Genomic DNA, 19173 nt, shown 5'->3' on the forward strand with positions numbered 1-19173 from the left:
TTTAATTTAATTTGAAAATTACTACTAATGATACTTTTTTTTTATTATCTATATAAATGGATGTGTTTATTGATCTATCGAAAATTTAAATCATAGCCATAAAAATTATAATTCCTTAAATTATATGATCACTACTTTAAACTAGTTAATTAAAAACATTTCGTAGTTAAATTATGACGTTATTTAATCAAAATGACTGATGTCATTATTTTTATTATTCTTCAAAATTAATATTTATTTCTTATATATACTAACAAAAGTATTTTTATCCCAAAAAAGTGTTCATTCATTTTTTTTTAAATATAATAATGCAAAATGGATCATTTAACACTTGCCTGTACAAACACCAAATAAAATCCTAGAATCACTTCTTTTTTCATTTTTACTCTTTTTGCCGCAACATTAACCGTAAATTTATCATTTATTTTTACTAAAATAACTTAACTCGATAAATACACTACCTACTGTAAATACAAACATGAAGTAGGTTTATTAAAGAACAAATAAAAATAAAAATTGAAAATTTAAACATCAGTAAAAAATTTAAATTAGATATGCTTTAATTTTCTATTCAAAATACTAAATTAATTTTAGGACGAAAGGAGTGATATAAACCCAAAAAGACAAAATTTGCATAATGAGAGAGTCCATGCAATAGTTTATGTCAAACTCATGGACAACACAATGGATCCGAAACGATGTGGATTTGTTGTTTTTTCAGTTGTTTTGTTCTGATGGTTGTGTCGTTTTGTATTTGGATTTGAGATGGAAAAAATCCAAAAGTTGAGATGGAAAAAATCCAAAGTTGACATGCAAACAATAAAAGCTGTCCCTGCTTTTCAGATTTCTTCCGTCATAAGGTTACGTGAACAGAGACAATCACAGCCAACCAGAGAAGCCTATGGTAAACAGAGAGAGAAAGTTTCCAACTTTCCAAATACCCTTTTCATCAGTTAGGACAATGACTACAAATTAATCAGTTGAAAAACATTCAAAGTATGCAAAAATGCAACAGATTATTATAAATAAGTTCAACTAAAAACTTGATTAAATTAAGGATTGAGTCACTGTTTTCTTCAAAGAGACCCAGTTGATTATTTCATTTTGCAATTTCTTTTATTTCATTTCTTTAAGGTTTGTTTCAAAATATTATGACTTGTTTCTATCCCACCATTGCCTAACAGCCTCTTCAACTGGTTCTTGAGGCTTTAATCCTTGCATTGGAGTATAACAAAGAAGGTTGGTTCGAAAAAAGTTTATTCAATTAAAAAGAGGTAATATAGGAATAAGCTTCCACGTCTTGCACATTCAATATGCATGTATAAGTGGAGCTAACAACAAATTTATTCCAGAAAACAAAAGGTCCTATTTCTGCAAAATTCATTCTCATCAAATTTCAATTGGGTACCCTTTGTGTTTAGGGATGAAATAGAAGCAGGACTTAGTCACGGAACTCATCCATGAATTTTTCATGGAACTCTGTCAAACGGGAGACAATGGCTGGAATCTTTTCTTCTTGGGGCAAAATGGTGCATCTGAAATGCCATGTGCCAGGAACCTTGCAAGAAAACAATTTACCAATACAATCAGTTTACAATTACCAAAAAGATGGAAAATGCTACTTATTTGGAACCAATAATCAATTTTGTTGGTTAATCAGTAAATAAATACGCCATTACCAACGTTAATTGAAGAGATAAGGCATTTTTCACAAAAGATAATACATAGACTAACCTGTCCAAAACCAGAACCAGGAACAACTACTACTCCTGTGGCATTAAGCAACCGCTTGCAATAGAAGTTATCAGGTGCAGTTTTTGCCTCCTCTGCAGCTTTGATAGCCTTTTGGGACAGACGAATTTGGGGAAACAGATACATTGCCCCTTCTGCTTTGTTGCATGTTACACCCTCTAGTTTGTTGAATGCATCTTCTAGTGTCTGTCAAGAATAAATGGCAACAGAAAGCAAAGATTAATCAGTTAAGGTTCTTGATGAAAGTGATAATGGGATTGTAAATTTGTAAATATTCTAGTGAAAACGGTTGTCATTTCTATAGTGTGAGTGAGAGCCCTTCAAAATGAACTTCGGTGGTATAAAACTATGTTAATCAAATCCTTGCATGCACTGGGAGGAAGGGTTCCTTAGAGATGTTCTAAAATATTACTCTTGAAAGAGAATTAAAATGTTGTTGGTTGATTTTACTATTTCAAATTATTTCCTAGGTAACTAACCTTTGCACGCCTAGCAAGCGATGCCAAAATATTTCCCTTCTCAGCCATGAATGATTCATAGGACTCGTCTCCAACCTGCACAGGATCATTGAATATTGAGTGTGAAAGACATCATTAATATCAATCTAGAAATGGAATGACAAAAATGGTAAATTTTTATACAAAATCCATGTGCTAAATATACACGGTTTACAATAACTTTATGACACTGTTATTTCACATGCGACCTCATTAAAGTTAAAGAGGGGCATTCTGGATTTACAATGGCAAAGACATGGAATATCAATACTCCAACAGAAGTGGCACAGAGCATTCTACAGTAAAAGCACCAATATCATTGATGAATAAAGAGTCACTATTCTTGAAAGGCAATACCCTAATCATGTATAATTCCTTCCAACTCACCATGTAACTCTTTAGCATAAGGGTACTCAAGATATGTTAATTCTACGATGGAACTCTTACCAATCTTATCATGATCAGAATTATGTTCAATGTTCTTTTAATTATTCAAACTAAATAAATATTCCCCCCAAAGGAAATTCGACTTAGAAGATGCAAGGAGTTAACCTTAGGTGGACTCATGACCAAGCTTGCAAGAATTTGACCAGAGATATTAGAGCAAAGGTTGACAGATGCCATTTTATATATTTGCTCCCTCACTTCTGCAGAAAAGCCAGTCACCTCCATATAACCTCCTCGTTTCCCACACTCCCCATGGTAGCCTAAGGACAAAGAAAAAGGCATCTTCCATCAATATTGATCCCTTATTAACATAAACTTCTATTCTGTATTGTTATTATAAATTTTATACCAACTTACCTTTGGAGACTGATTGAAAGGATACTAAAGTGACGTCATTCTCACCATATCCCATGGACCGAGATACCTTCTTGAATGAGTGAAATTTCTTCTCAGGGACATAAACATTTTCTTGATATACCTTCAAAATGAATTTCGTGCATCAGAGTAGTATTATGCTTGTAATGGTATATGTCATACAAGCTTCAGCAACAAAGTACTTCCCAATATATATTGTGACAGAAAAAGAGTTTGCCTAGGATATGGTAACCTTCATTCCCAAGATTCATGAAATGCAACCGTGTTTTAAATAAATTTAATTGTGTATCTAAGATTTTCAAGAGAGGTCAATTTACCTCATCAGCTAAAAGAACCAAACCTTCTTGCTTGCAAAAATCTACTATATGGCGCTGATTTTCCTCAGAAAGAACCTGGAGGCATGACAGAAAATCCATGTTACCAAATTTAACAAAAAACCTTCGCTTTCTAAGCATTAAACATCCTTCAATATCAAGACTTGATTATATCAGACAGCTAATTATAAACTTAAATAAGGTTTCATCACACATCAATTTGACCATAAAAATTGAAATAAACTAAAAATAGCTTGTAGAAGTCGTAAGTAATTTTCATTAACCCAAATAGGTTCCTCATAAGGTCTTCAAAACATCCCCCAATACTGCATAATTATTAGTGGCTCACCTGCCCCGTTGGATTGCCAGGATTTATAACAACTAAAGCCCTAACATTGATGCCCTTAGACTTGGCAGCGTCCAATTGCTTCTTGAGTTCAGGTATTTCCAATCCCCAACCGCTTGCTTCATCTAGATAATAAGGTACCTTTTGAAAAAAAATATATATACCAAAGTTAAGCTAATACTCCAACCAAAGTATTATAACAAAATAGTTCACATTCAAAGTTTCAAGTGAATAAATTACGTAAACTCTTACATATACCATTTTTCTTATTTGTCCTTTCAAAGATGGAGCAGAACCAATAACATCATAAAAAAGAAAATGAATATAAACATTGACCAAATTAAATTTTGCATTATGCAATTGCATGGAGCAAACATTACCAAGAAGCCACCATGGAGGGCAATTGAAGCTGAGTATAGAGGATACTGTGGAATGGGACACAAAATACCATCATTTTCCGACCTGATAAGTAATTGCATCATGTTATGGACCTGAAAACATAGAAGTGTTAGTTTTTAAAACTTATTCAGAATATAAATGAAACAAACTCTTATCATCATCTAAAACCATATAGAAAATATCAAAGGCAAAGTAGAGACATACTGCAGGGCTTGCACCATCTGTCATGAAAATGTCATCAGGATTAGCAGGAAAACCATCACGCTCTTCAATTCCAGCAGCTATTGTATCACGCAAACCCTTGACACCCTGACATGGAAATATGAACAATTTCATGGCCCTGCCTCTTATAGCATAGAAATAAACCATATTTGATAACCCAATAGGTACCTGACTGTGGCTATAGGCACCAGTTGCTCTACCGGGAATCTGTTCCACAATCTGCCAAGCTCGTTCTATTGCATCAGCGCTGCAATATGCCAAAGGTCAAGTTAGACCAAATCGCCAGTAACGAAAGGAACCTTTATTCTGTTCCATGTGATAGTAAACTACAACATTACAAAACTGAACTAAAAATGCCGTTGACTTATTCAAATTCAATTTGCATTCTTAATTCTGTACTCGTAGGTTTTTTGACAGAAGTTTGTTATACATTATAATCAAATTGAAAATACCACTGACTAGACCATTGCTAGTTACATATGCTACTGCAGTCATATGATTATACATTTGTTACATAAAAAAAAATCTTAGACAGATTGCTGCTTCACAGTGACTAGTTATCTAGATGCTGGCAGTTATTCTATTTATTTTTATCTTGGTACCTGAACAAACCCTGTGTTTCACTTTTGTCCAATATAGCTGGATGATCAGTTAAAGCAAGAACCTGACAGAGATGAGATTGTCATAATAAGCATTGCTTAATTTGTATTTAGCTACATTCACTGCACAAAATTATAAACAGCAAACCTCTCGGAAAAAGGTTATTGGAGACTGGCCAAGAGACTGAGGATTTCCAATGTTGCAGTAAAGTATCTATATTCAGATAAAAGAAATGTGAGAGGAATAGACAAAACAAGAGTAGATTAACAGTTCACGAAGTAGAAGCGCAGTGAAATTACAGATAGTCTCATCCCCCTCAACCTTTTTTCTTGGAGGGGATGGAGGTGGGAATATTTTAAAATAAAAATAAAAGTTCATTTTATATTTATTTCATCTTAAAAAAAAAAAAAAAAAAGGCATCTCATGCAGAATGACTAAAATTTATCCTGCAAAATTGGTTCATTTCATCAATCAATTTTTTTTTCAAAACAAATGACCAAGGAAAATTCCCATTGCAATTACTAATTGTCTTACTATTGCAGAGATGTAGAATATAATCATCTTCAAGAACAGTTTAAATGTTGATACTATAACCACCAACTCATTCAACTAATTTATCCATTTATATTGTTGCATCATAATTAATACATTTGATCCAAAGAATTAAGAATATAAAGAAATAGGTAATCATAGAAGGACAGCCTTGGGACAATAATTGGAGTTTTCACCCTATTATGGGAAATTTAGATGTTCTAGTTGTGGAATTAATCTACTACAACTTTACTAATACAAGATAAGACTGTCCGCTACACAGTGGGTTCACCCCTTGCAAGAACACCATGCACATAAGAAGCTTTATAGAACCCCTTACATACCTTCCTGAGAGTTAAGAAAAACATAGTTCTATTTCAAGTCATATAGTTGAAAAATACAAGTACCTCGTCAAATGGATGAGAACCGGGATTGGCCAGTAAATCCTTTTGCAAATTCTGCAATATTAAGGCGTTGTAAGCAGAAAGTATTGCAACAATTGTCCATAGAAAATTCTGAAGTGACCAATTTCAAGCTATATTCCAGGAAAAGCCATGCTAATAATTTCATGTCAGAGGAGAACTTAGTTTATCAGTTATCAATTTATTTTGTCAAAGCTAAGGTATAAAATGTATCCATCTTGGAATAAACCAAGGCAAAAATACTTTTTCCATTAATGACCTAATTTGAATATGTACAGTCAAATCACAGTACCTGAGCAAGTGTGACAACCTCTCCTCTAACGGCGTACTCACATTTCAGAACCTAGACAACAAAAATGCATAGTTTCAAATTACCAAATAAAATATGAAAATTGGTGACATAACCAACTTATCTGAAAGAACAAGAAACAAGTGGGGAAATATTCTACAACACGATCGCACTTTGTAAATAAATAAAACATTTCAAAATCCATTAAAACGGCCTACACCATAGAACATAAGATATATCCTCAATTGGAAGTACGGTGAAAATAAAAAAGAATCTCTTTTTGCTACTACTCTTTTCACCAATTCCAGGGTTGAACACAATTAGAAAGTAATTCAACACTCAATTGGGCATATAATAATAGAAAAATGAATGACCTATAACTAGGTCATCAGACACACCACTAGACAGAAAACAAAGGAGAAAAAAGATCAGTACCAAACCTGACTCACGGATCAACAACAATAATAATTCGCATGCCTTTAAAAAGTAAAAACAGCTATAATTAAATCAAAGGTCGATCCTTCGACAAAGAAAGACGTTATACAAAGCGTGCAAAAACCAAGAAAGAGAACCCCAAAAACATCAAATCCACACCACGCTTTTGCCCAGATAAAAAAACACGATCACACAGTTCAAAGCTTGCAACTTTAGCACACCCAGAAGTGACAAAGCGAAAAACGACAAGCGTGATGGCAGTGAAAAGAGAAATGAAGGCAACACAGACCTTTGGGTTGATGTTTTGAGCAGTGACAGGGAAAGGTGAATCAGAAGCCATGGAAGAAAAAGGAGTAGAAAAGAAGAAGCGATAGGGGGAAAACGGATAGTGAGAAGTGAGAGAGGAAGAAGCAGGAAAGGGAGGGTGATTGTGATTGTGATGATGACGATGAAGAAGGAATGAACGGTTGAAAAGGCGCCTGAATCTGTCTGCAACGATTCTCCGCATTGTGAGGGTTATATATAAAAAGGGGAGGATGGAGATTTGAGGGTCTGGATGTGCTTACAATGTTGAGAAGAGACAGAAGGCGCGTGAGTGTATCTAGAAAGAAACAATGTAAGACTTGTTTGTTCCTTTTGGTGAACTTTCCACCTCAAACTTCCACGCCGCCCACAGTGTGTCAAGATCTCAGCCATCCATGCACTATAAATAGAATTTGTACTTATACCTTTCTTTTCTTTGTTACTACGTTCTTTCATTTTATAAATTCTTTTATATCAATTTTTACTAATGCATTCATATCAATTATTTATTTGTTAAGAATAACGAGTATTTATTTCATTTATCTATTATAATGGAATAAAGTAAGAATGTTTCATCAAAACACCACGTGTGACTTTTTTTTATTCCCAATAGTACACCATTCCAATTAAATAAAAAAGTAATTGTATGTAATGTATAAATATAAATATATAAGTTCAGATGAATGTAATGTTGTTTCATGAGTGTTTGTGTTGACGTTTCAATATAAAGTATAGTATTTTTCTTACAATTGATCATTTGTGCGATATTGGTGTCTATTTGATTTCTATTGAATCATGCACATTGATTAATTGCTCTAAGCGAATGAAAATAGTGGATTTTAATGACTTCTTTTTATTTGTGTATTGTATTACTTGCGTTATATTATGTGATACTTAGAAGGAGTTAACGTCTTAGTTACTAATTTGAATGGATCTTGGATTTATGAGTGATTTCACAAAATACTAATAGAATTATAGAGTGTATATGGATTGAATTTTTCAATATTCAGTTTAGATTTATTATAGATTTTGAATTTTTCAATATTATTTATTATAGATTTAATAAAAACAAATTGGATCTATAATCTAAATTTAGTAATTCAAATCCATTTTAACTAATTTACTATATTGGAATTCTTTTTCCATCTAATTTAAAATGGAAGTAGATTAAATCTAATAATAAGATTAAATCCAATAGATCCATTTAATATCTTTAACTATTGGGTCCATTGTATATGGGTTTAGTTGATTAGATTTGATCATTTAGCTTAGGTTGATTCAATCTAACATTTTGTCTTGATTGATTCAGTTCGACCTTCTATTAGAATGGACTGAGATAGATTTGAATTGATATTCGATCGAGAATCTTAGTCGTCTTTGACCGAAATTAACTCGACCAACAATTGGGGAGCCAACTTGATTGAACTTTGATTGACTTTCGTCTGAGGTCGACTAGACTGCCTTTGGCCCAAGGTGACTTACTCGATCTTCGATTGGCGCCAACAAAAATCAACCTTTAGTGAGGGACGAATTGATCGACCTTTGTTGGAAACAACTCGATTGACCTACGTCGGGCACGACTCGAGATGACCTTCGACTAGGACAACTCAAGACTGGCCTTCAGTTGAAGACGACTCAAATTGACCATCAGCCAAAAATGACTTGAATTAACCCTCAATTGGGGATGACTCAAACTAACCTTTGATTAAAGGTGGCTCGGATCAACCTTTGACCATGCACGACTCGAACAGATATTTGGTCGAGGTTGACTTAGCCAACTTGGACCGACCTTTGACTAGGGCCAACCTACCTTTGGTCAGGATCGACTCAAACTAACCTTCCCTCAGATCGATTTGGTGGGGCCGATTCGGGCCAACCTTTGATTGTGACAGATGCGGGCCAACCTTCATCAGGATTAACTCAGACTAACATTATGTCATAACAAACTCGAGTCAATCTTGGACTTGGGTTGAGTCGGTCAATCTTTGACATCGACCAACTCGATGGGATGTAACATCCCTTCAAAATATTACTAAAAAAATTGAAATTTTTTCGTGTATATTTTAAATGTATTTATTTTACATCATTAAATAAAATTAAAGCATTTAATTATTTCACCAAATAAACGTACTACGGTATTATTAACCCTTTACTCTTCAATGTACATACAAACCATCATTTATGATATTGTTTATGATATTATTAACCCTTTACTCTTCAATGTACATACAAACCATCATTTATGATATTGTTTACATGTATAACACAAGTCATACATTAATATTAATATTAATACGTTAGATGAAGTTAATAAAAACTTAGATAACCCAAATAATCCATAATTATGACTGAAATAGATACTCAAGAACAAAGTTGTCCAAACCGTACTTTTATGGTCATAAACCAGGCCATGTATATGATAAACTATTATCTCAAGAACTCTACTTTGCAGCTCAACTTGACATAATTAAATTTATTGTATTTTTGTAAGATAGCATTATTATCACTAACTCAATCAAGTATTTTCTTAAACAAGTACCTTAAATTAAATTTTGAGCATTAAGGATAAATTTGTGTCACGTGTCCTAATAAATCATTAATAACAGTATTATTATTTTTAATTAAATTCAAAATCATAGTAACTTCGTTCATCAATATTTTACAACTACAATTTTGAAAAACATTAAATAATATAATTTTTAATATAATACAAATTTTACATCTAAAAAAAATACACAATGCATACAATATCCATTTAATTAATTTAATTAAAATGAATTCATTTATTTATCAAGTCTACATTTTTAATAATAACTTAAAAATATAGTTTTAGTCTTTCAATTTTAATACGAAATTGGAATTTGTCTATGAAATAATGAAACATTGTGATCTAAACTTTATATATAAATAAATATATTTCTTTTAATCTAATTACATTAACTTTTTAATTTTTTTGTGTGTATCAAATACGTTTCATACTAATTGATTTATTTACATCATTTAATATATATTTTTTTAATGTTAGTTGAAAAAACATGACAAGAATTTAAAAATTTAATATAATTGAATTAAAAAAAATTTCATTCACTTTTAAAGTTTGAATATCAAAATGTATAAAATTTTTGAATAAAGACAAATTCTAATTTCATATTAAAATTTAAATACTAAAACATAATTAACCTTTTAATAATTGTTATCATTTTCTAAATAAAATTTTTATTTATAATTACATGCTAAAAACATACTTAATCCTTTTAACAACTTCTCCTATTATAATTTTACATATAATTACTTCAAAATATATAGACTTTTTTAAAATTCAAAACTTTTTATTCTTTAAAAAATTAACTTCTTAAATTAATTACTTTCCAAAAATTTCATTCTTTTGAATTTCTACTTACTTCTTTCGTCATATATTATTATTACTTACATTTCTCAATTTTATTTTCCAAATAACCATCATATTTATTTTTTTCATTAAATTTGTGTCCTCAATCTATTTAAGTTCTTATTTATCTTTCCTCTAATTTTTCCTTCCTCCATAATTTTCTAAATAAAAAATAAATAAATAAAACCATATTCGGAATTAGTTCCTTGAGAATCGAATTCCAATTAATTTTCAACTACAAATTGTCCAACTACATGTCAAAATTGGGCTATTTGAAAACTAAATACTACCTACAATATGCTATTGAAGGAATTAAAAAAAAGAGACTATACTAGTGGGGTCAAATTTTCCAAATTTTGGATATTTTATCTTTATGGTGCAGTGGCTACTTTTGTTTTTTTCCCACAGAATTAGCTAGTACCTTTTCAGTGCACTCAATGATGGATATTTCAAAAATGTCTATACTATATAATATCATTTACATTTACCAATTATTTCACCACAAGCCTTTATTTTTCTCCTTTAAATGGATTTTATTTTCTGCTTAACGAATAAAATTAACTTTATGTATTACAATCATATTCCCTCACATGACGGCTTTGGAAAAAGTGAACAGAAAAAATACGAAGACGCTTTCATCCATGTAAAGAACGTACGATATTACTACCTTTAGAATATTTATATAAAATTGTGGTTTGCATATAAGTACTTTTTTCTTATAATGTAGAGTATCACTAAATTCGTTGATGAATAATCTATATTTAAAAATATAATTGACTATTTTATTAAAGTACCCCCTCTTAGAAACCCTTTTTTTTATTCACACAGTTGAAACACGAAATTATTTAAAAGAAAAAAAAAGTCAAACTTTAATATTTTTAAAATGTATAAAATTTGTTGAATAGGGTTGAAGCATCTTATCTTTGTTAACCTAATCTATTATAAAGTGAAATAATAATACTTTAATAATATTTTCTTTGAGAAAATTTTAACATCATTTACTTATTATTATTATTACTATTACATGATTCATCCAAAGTTATTATTAAAATAATATAAAGAATATTAAAATACTGTTAAAATAATGTTATCAAAATTATCATTATTATTATTTTGATGCTTTGGAGGGCAGTGATAGTTGAAATGTTGAATTGAATACTTGGATTTGTAATCTGTGGTCCAAATTACATCCATCCATGGTGGTTTGTACTGTGGGGAATAAAATGTTACACTTTTTTTCTCTTTCTGTTTTCTATCATTTTCTTAATGACGTCATGGCTGACTGTTTTGTTTATCAGAGTTGGTGCTTTGGTTCCACAGATCATAAAATGGATATTGTTGGCAAATGAATTGCCATCTGATTTCCCTCAATAAAGGGATTTGTTGACGCCATCTTACTTTTGTTTCAAATGTGAACTGTTCTTTTGTATAAATATGTGGCTACTTCTATGATTTGTCAACTGATACCATCCTACTTTATTTTATTTTTATTTATTATGTAACAAAATTTATTAAATTTTTTTATTATGGAATCTAAATCTATATTTATTGAAAACAATATTCATATATTATAATTAATCTTGGTAATTTAATATTATAATTATTATTTATGATATAGTATAATTATGTTATTATTAACTGTATTATTATTATATATTTGAGTTAAATATTATTTTAATAAAAATATATATTTATGTTGATTTTATAAATATAACTAGTATTTGTTAAAAATATTTACTTAATAATAGTTTATATTCACCATATTTAAAAAGATATTAAATTTTATATTGAGTTGAGCATTAAATAGTATTTTACAAGTGAATTTTCTCTTTTCAAGTAAAATTTATTTATTTATCTACAAATTCACCTATAAGATCACATATCTTTATAAATATATATTTATCGATAAAAAAACAAATAGTTAAGAAGTATTAAAAAATACTTATTGAAATAAAAACATTTGATAAAATCATCTCATTTTTAAATAAATTGTAAATATAAAATTACGAATATAAATGTATTAACACGATGTTTTGAGTAATTTTTAATTTTATTGATATTCGTGAAAGAGATCAAAACCTATAAATAAGTAAAAAGAAAGAGAGAAATAATATTAATAATAATAATAAACATGCATACATGCAAAGACAGAGTAACTTATGGCATATATGCATGAGATACAGTGAAATATTGAATCTGAGAACTTGTGTTGAAGCCAAGCCATTGTAAAACTGAGCAAAAATGTTATCACTTGGTAATGTAAATTTATGGTATCTCTATCTGAAATGAACTTTGATGGTTTTTAATGAATGATACTTTGAGATTTTTTCCCTCACCAGGACATATATCAATAAATTTTTCTCAAGACACCTATTTTTTAATAAGAATAACGAATTTATATTGTATAAAGTTCAAATTTTGGTTATTTAAGAAAAATAAATTAAAATTTCCAATAATCAAATCTGTTTGACTATTACACAGTAATTCGTTCCAGTGTGTAAATAAAGATAAAAGTGTGTTCTTCCGATAATTTTTATTGACATATATGCTCGTTAGGAAAAAAACCGATATTTGAAATACCTTTTGTTTCTTTAAAGATATTTGGTCTAATGGATTCATTTATACTAATTAAACGTATAATTATTTAAATAAATTTTATGTTATTTTTATAAGTTTTATAAGGTGACATAAACATTCTACATAAAAGATCACTCCAAGAATAAGGTTATCCTTCTTTAATTTAATTTTACAAGCCTTACCCCTAACTTGCATATTAATACGTAAAACATTTTATTTATTAATGTCTCAACTTTATAACATGAAAATTCTAAATAATCCACGAAAGCAATAGACAATTTTACATCATACATTCTGATGAGTTAATGTTTTTCTAACATAAAATAATTTTCATAAACAATCAATGGCATATTTAATAACCTTACAATTTTTCCTTTCAGTATAAATGCTTTAAAGGACATGCAATTGTTCACCAAGCTGGCAGAATATTCAAACAGTAGCTTCCTTTGGAATTAACATATTCATTTCTTTTTTTTATTTTCATCTGAAATCTGACATATTTTCCAAACAAAAGAATTTTATAAACCAATAAAAAGTAGGTAAAAAAATGCGTGTAGTGTAGTAATACATGTTAGAAGAGCGTGATTAAAAAGACAAGTTAAATATGAGTAACAGTTGATACCCACACATTTTTTGTATCACAAGGTGGAATCAAACTGCACAGCTGCATTTGGCAACCAATCAGGGCCTTGGATAAAGGACTCCACAGTGAACCTATCTGCATCGGTGTCCGTGAGAGTGGGCTTATAACCGGCCCATTTGACCCTCTTGGACACGTCAGCTCCTGGCCCATTATTCTGATATTCTGCGTAGAAGATGGTACTTGCAGGTTCCACATTAGGGACCCAACTCATCCACCCCACCGGATTCAAGAATGACCCAATATCAGATTGCATGATGACAGTGGTGGAGAAATCTTTCCATGGCCTGCCAAGGTATGTGGGAGCAGTGAGATTGTTACCCAGAGGAGTGATCGTTGATTTCTGAACTATAATTCCAGTGTTCTGGTTAGGATCTTTCTTTCCCTGAGCTGTGATGGTGTTGAACTGGTTTGGTAAAGGCTGTCTAGGCATTATTTTGCAATTTTGGAACACAACTGCTGCATTGCCAAATATGAAGTCTATGGTGCCTGTAATGTCACAGTCACGGTAGAATTGGCGGTTGGAATGAGCATAGAGGGTATCTTGGAAGCCATCAAATGAGCATCTGAAGAACACAGAGCGATCTGACCCAGATCTCAATGCCACAGCCTGGTGCTTTGAAGCACCTGCATTGTTCACAAACCCTATGTCTTTGGCTATGAATCCCTTGCCTTTAACAGCTGCAAAAAGTAAGAAATTCCTGTTAGTAATAGGCAGTGATGGTATCCTATCTTACACTATCGTATTCGTGTGTTTAATGCAAAAGTTAATTTGTTAAATTTTGTACCAACATCATAGTTTCAAGCATAAAAACAGGTCAACACCTAAATCCATATCTATTGTCTGAGGACAGCATTTATGGATGTTGGATATAGGTGGATGTTAGGTATGAGAAGGTAAAGCAGACATCACATGGGAGGTCATGAATGATGCAGAAAACAGCATAATGCTTGATGTGTCGTGTTACAGAAAGAGCTGACAAACAGCCAATTGTGCGAGAGGGGACACATGATCACACTTGATAGCATGTGGCTCGCCAGAAGCACTAACGCACTTGCCACATGCTTCTCCATCAAACTTGTTTTTTTTTCCATAACAATGATGAATCCTCACAAATTCGGCACTTGTTATATTCAGTATACTTTCCTTCATATGTTTTAATATGAACATAAAAAGTTAAGAATATTTTTTTATATAACTATGAAATCATCGGGTATATTTTATCAATAAATCACTCAAATTAATTGCAGCTATACAATCAATTTGTTTTCATTTTCCATAAATCTGATTATGCACACAGAACAAAATTCATGCCGAAGTATGAAAGGGAAATAATCAAACCAAACTCCAACAGAAAATAGAATCATTCTAGACCTTCTTAAATAATGCACCAATTTTCAAACATAGAATTAAAAGCACAGTAACTGGTGATAAAAAAAATGCAGAAAATAAATAAATAAATAATTTATATTTACCGAAAGTTGCAGTTTCGAAAGTCGGCGTTCCGTCTATGAAGTTCCGGCTACCGACGATGACGGTTTTGTCCTTCCCATCACCATAGATCATCACATTCCACGTGTTCTTATCCAAATCGATGTTCTCCACGTAGCTCCCTTCCTTCACGTACACCGAGAATCTCTTCTCGCTCTTCTTCTTCACCAACTTCAGCGCCTCGCCGATCGTCTTGAACTGTTCACTACCGTCCTTCGCCACCACAGCATCCGGCGTCGATTCGTTGTTCTTCTCCTCCAACAGCCTTCGCTCCGCCGCGCCCAGCCACTGCGGAAACTCTAGCAGCCGCCGGTGGTGATCCGGTTTCTCGAACTGCGACAGCAACCGAAGGATCTTCGTCACGATAGCCAAGCTGTTGCTCGCGAACTCCGTGGAGTTCCTCATGGCGGTCTCGATCTCCTGGAGAGAGCCGCGAGCGGCGGTGGAGTTCAGCTCGCCAAGCGCGTCGAGGCACGTGTCCTGGTCCGTGAGCGTCGCGCTGAGCCACGTCTCCACGTCGTTGACGCTCGCCGAAGAAACAATCCTTCCGGTGACGGTTCCGAGCGCGGAGATCGAGTCGTTGAGGCGGTCCAACGCGTCACCGATGACGGAACTGCAGACGTCGATTGCCTTCTGCAGACGCGCGTCGTGCTCCGCATTGGCACGGAGCTTGGAAGGGAAGCTGGAGAGCTTGTAGAGCTCGTCAATGGCGACGCGTAGCGAGAGCTTGAAGAGGAGCTCCGGGTCGGTTGTGTTGGATTCCGGCAACGAGGATATGGAGGAGAAGCAGGAGTCAGGGTAGCGAGTAGCCTTGCACACCGCTTTGAGTGACGCGGCCGGAGACAACTGAGTTTGCTGGGCCGAGTCAGATGAGGGCGACGATTTGTTGTTGCGGTTGTGTATGACGACCCCTGCAACCGCAGCGATGATGACCGCAATTAGAACGATGGAAGACACTGTGATGATTATGATTCGCTTACGTGTCTTCTTCTGATAGGCTTGCTGTTCCAGCTCGTCAACTTTGCCGTAGCCCTTGAATGACTTAATTGTATCCATTCTTAGGATCTGTTTGGTTTGCTCACACTATCTACTCTGTACTAAAAAATGGCTCTTTCTAGCTTCTATACTTTCCCTTTTATATGGAACTTTGGTGGCATTTCATAAAAGAAAAAATAAACAAATAAAAGACACGTTACCGAGTCCTACGATTCAACGTGTGACATTTTAGATTTACGTGAAATGTTACTTTTTTCACTTTAATAAATTAGTAACACATGATAAGATTTTATTTTATTTTTCTTTACTTTACTGTGGGAGATTTTTATTTTATTTTATTTTAATTTAATGTTAATTTATTTTTATGCTTTGGGATAAGAATGTGAAGAGTGGCTTTTCCATAATGCTTCTTTGCTAAGATTCAATGCAATCAGCATCTAAGAACAAATTCATTTTTTTTTTATGAAGAATAAACATTGGAAAGGTTAGCATTCACCATCATGGTGTTTCGTGTGCTCATTGCATTCCCACTAAAAACTTTTACTTAAAAGTGTTTTATCGTCTTAAGTTTCAACCAACAAAACCCAAACATTTTTCTAACAATCCATGGTTCTGATTTATAAAATTAAACTATTTAGAACATTACAACATTGGTTCTTGTTGGATTCTTAAATTGAATACACGGTTTGGAATTGTTGGAAACTAACAGAATAAAGCCACACGGTTTCCTTAATTCAGTTTTCACACTCAATCTCAGCTGTGCTTTATGATTCATTCATTCCACAACTGTATACACTCAGAAGACAGAGACCTTTTATTTATTAAAAAAACGCAGCCTGTTTTAGTCAAACCATCAAACAATCATATATATAAACTCATTTTAAAAAAATAATTTTACTTATTTACTCTACATATTCTCCTATCAATCTTTATTCGAATAATTGAACTAGTTATCAGTAAAAAAAAATTAAAAATAAAGTATAATTATTTACAATTAGATATGATTAAGTTATGTTAATCAAAATCTTATTTCCAAATTTATAATACAAATTTAAAATAAGAAGATAAGTAATTTTTATTTATTACGATACTATTAACTTCTAAACTATCAAATTAAAATAACTTTAATATCATTTCACCGGTTTGAAAGAATGGTGAAAAAAACTTAGAAGATATTATATCTTAAATTATTGATCTTGATTCTACCTCCCAAAAGACTTATTTTTTAGAAAATTGAAAGATATAAGATGTTGATATAATTACACCAACTAAACACCTAACAAATAAAATTATATTAACAAGCCTCGGATATTTAAAATATTAATTTGAGAGAATATTTAATTTATTAATGGATGTGGCAATGATTTGCGCTGGCAAGTGGCAACTATCCGGTAATCGCGCCATTCGCATACGGTTTGTTTGATTGTTTCTTCTTTCCTCGTCTCACCACAAATGTTGCAAATGTGTGTTCCCATGAAACTGCAACTTCAAAATCTACAATGGATAAAAGAATGAAAATCAAGTTTTTTTCTGCCGCCTATAATCACTTTTAAATTGAAGCAGATCAAATGAAGAAAACAACGTTATTCTTTAAGAGTTTAATTTGATACATCATTGTTGTTGTTAATGCCAAGCAGATGGTTTTCATCTTTTGAAATTTCTAAGCTAAAGATTGCTTATTTTTCTAACATTCATTTTTCAATGGAAATCTATGTATAGTCCAAAATCTTTAGTTCAATGAGAACTTCACCTAAGTTTCTTTGCTGTTAACAATTGACAAGTTTATTTGTACTTGTTAGAATTTAAATGTTAAAAGTTTCTTATTATATTTCTCTCATATTTATTAATGGCTTTTCAAACAACGCATTTGAGATATGTGACAAAAACGCTAGCATTTACTCCACAGCCGAATTGGGTTGAGTAGTGGTTGGGTATGGGCCAGCCCTCATTAAGCACTCTTTTGCTACCTGAACTTCCATTATCACTAAGTGCACCTCCACACTAACATGAAAAGACTAAAATACCTGCAGCTGTCATTAAAGATTTTACTTGAAATATCAGATACTATCTTATATTTTCATTCGGTAATATTTCATATTTTTAAAATCAAATTTATTTGAGGATATCTACTTAAAAATGTATGAATTTAGTGATGTTATATCTTTTAATGTAATTTGGTGTTAGGTATAGTTTAATGTAATAGCACGAATTTAATCGATATGATTTTTATTGGGAAATAGTTGTATACTTATATATTTAAAAAAAGTTTTAAAAGTCATTATGATTAGATATATAAAAATGGAAAGTAGAAGTAAGAAGATTGAATTAAAAATGAAGAAAATATAAAAACTAAAATTAACGTTTTTAATTATTAGTTATTTTATCACATAAAAAAATATCGTGAAAAACCAGTTGCCAAAACACATTGTTTTCATCAAGATATTTAATTAAAATAGTTAATTATTGGAAAATTTATAAATCTTATATTTTGTTTGTGCTAGTTTTTATATAGTTATTATCTTTGAAATATTTCATATATCTCTTGATGATCATTTTTAAGTTCAAAAGTGACAATAATCCTTACGGTAAAAAAATTTTTGGGTTAGTGATGATTTACAGTGAGAGGAAGAAAGAGAAAAGATGAGGTGGTCCAATGATACACAAATAACAATTACTTGCCGGACTCGTTAGATTCACGACGAAGATGGATGAAAGGTTCTTCAGTTTTGCATTTGTTATTGTATAGATCCACATTAGGTATTTTTTTATACTTTTCTTGAGTAGTAACCTTAAGTTTAAGGAAAATGTATTTTGATGCTTTCTCCTTGTTTAACTGTGTTGATGTTGGTCGCACTGAGTTAGGTTAACCTTCAACTTACACTGAATAAGGTTTATTTTTGGTTCAGGTTGAATCAAGTTAATTTTCATTTCAAATCGAATTAGTTTGACTTTCAGTATGAGATGACTCCTCAATTATTTTTGGATGATTTGTCTCAATCTCTAATGTAACCAACCCAACAAGACCTGCACCTTGTGCCAACTTGACAAAACTTTCAGTCTTAGCTTACTTGAGTCAAACCTCAGTCGAAACCAACATGTCCTAACTTTTTGGCTTGACGTGTCCTTCATATGATATTTTGTATGATTA

General features: G+C 31.9%; 2 protein-coding genes across 2 annotated transcripts; both read right to left on the reverse strand.

Moving 5' to 3' along the window:
• Positions 1 to 1240: 1240 nt before the first annotated feature.
• LOC108347646 (alanine aminotransferase 2) lies at positions 1241 to 7296 on the reverse strand. The gene is made up of 15 exons (XM_017587031.2): positions 6919 to 7296; positions 6198 to 6248; positions 5891 to 5941; positions 5100 to 5165; positions 4955 to 5016; positions 4521 to 4599; positions 4335 to 4439; positions 4112 to 4222; positions 3735 to 3872; positions 3389 to 3463; positions 3054 to 3174; positions 2802 to 2956; positions 2232 to 2306; positions 1735 to 1938; positions 1241 to 1558 (listed from the first exon to the last, which is right to left on the reverse strand). Exons 1-15 carry the CDS (start codon positions 7135 to 7137, stop codon positions 1442 to 1444), a joined length of 1629 nt encoding a protein of 542 aa, XP_017442520.1. The 5' UTR covers positions 7138 to 7296; the 3' UTR covers positions 1241 to 1441.
• Positions 7297 to 13396: 6100 nt separating this feature from the next.
• On the reverse strand, positions 13397 to 16229 carry LOC108346263 (pectinesterase 3). The gene is made up of 2 exons (XM_017585295.2): positions 15014 to 16229; positions 13397 to 14218 (listed from the first exon to the last, which is right to left on the reverse strand). The coding sequence occupies exons 1-2, from the start codon at positions 16083 to 16085 to the stop codon at positions 13536 to 13538; spliced, it is 1755 nt and encodes a 584-aa protein (XP_017440784.1). The 5' UTR covers positions 16086 to 16229; the 3' UTR covers positions 13397 to 13535.
• Between the last annotated feature and the right edge of the window lie 2944 nt (positions 16230 to 19173).

This window comes from Vigna angularis, chromosome 9 (genome assembly GCF_016808095.1).
Source record: "Vigna angularis cultivar LongXiaoDou No.4 chromosome 9, ASM1680809v1, whole genome shotgun sequence".
Classification (NCBI taxonomy): Eukaryota; Viridiplantae; Streptophyta; class Magnoliopsida; order Fabales; family Fabaceae; genus Vigna; species Vigna angularis.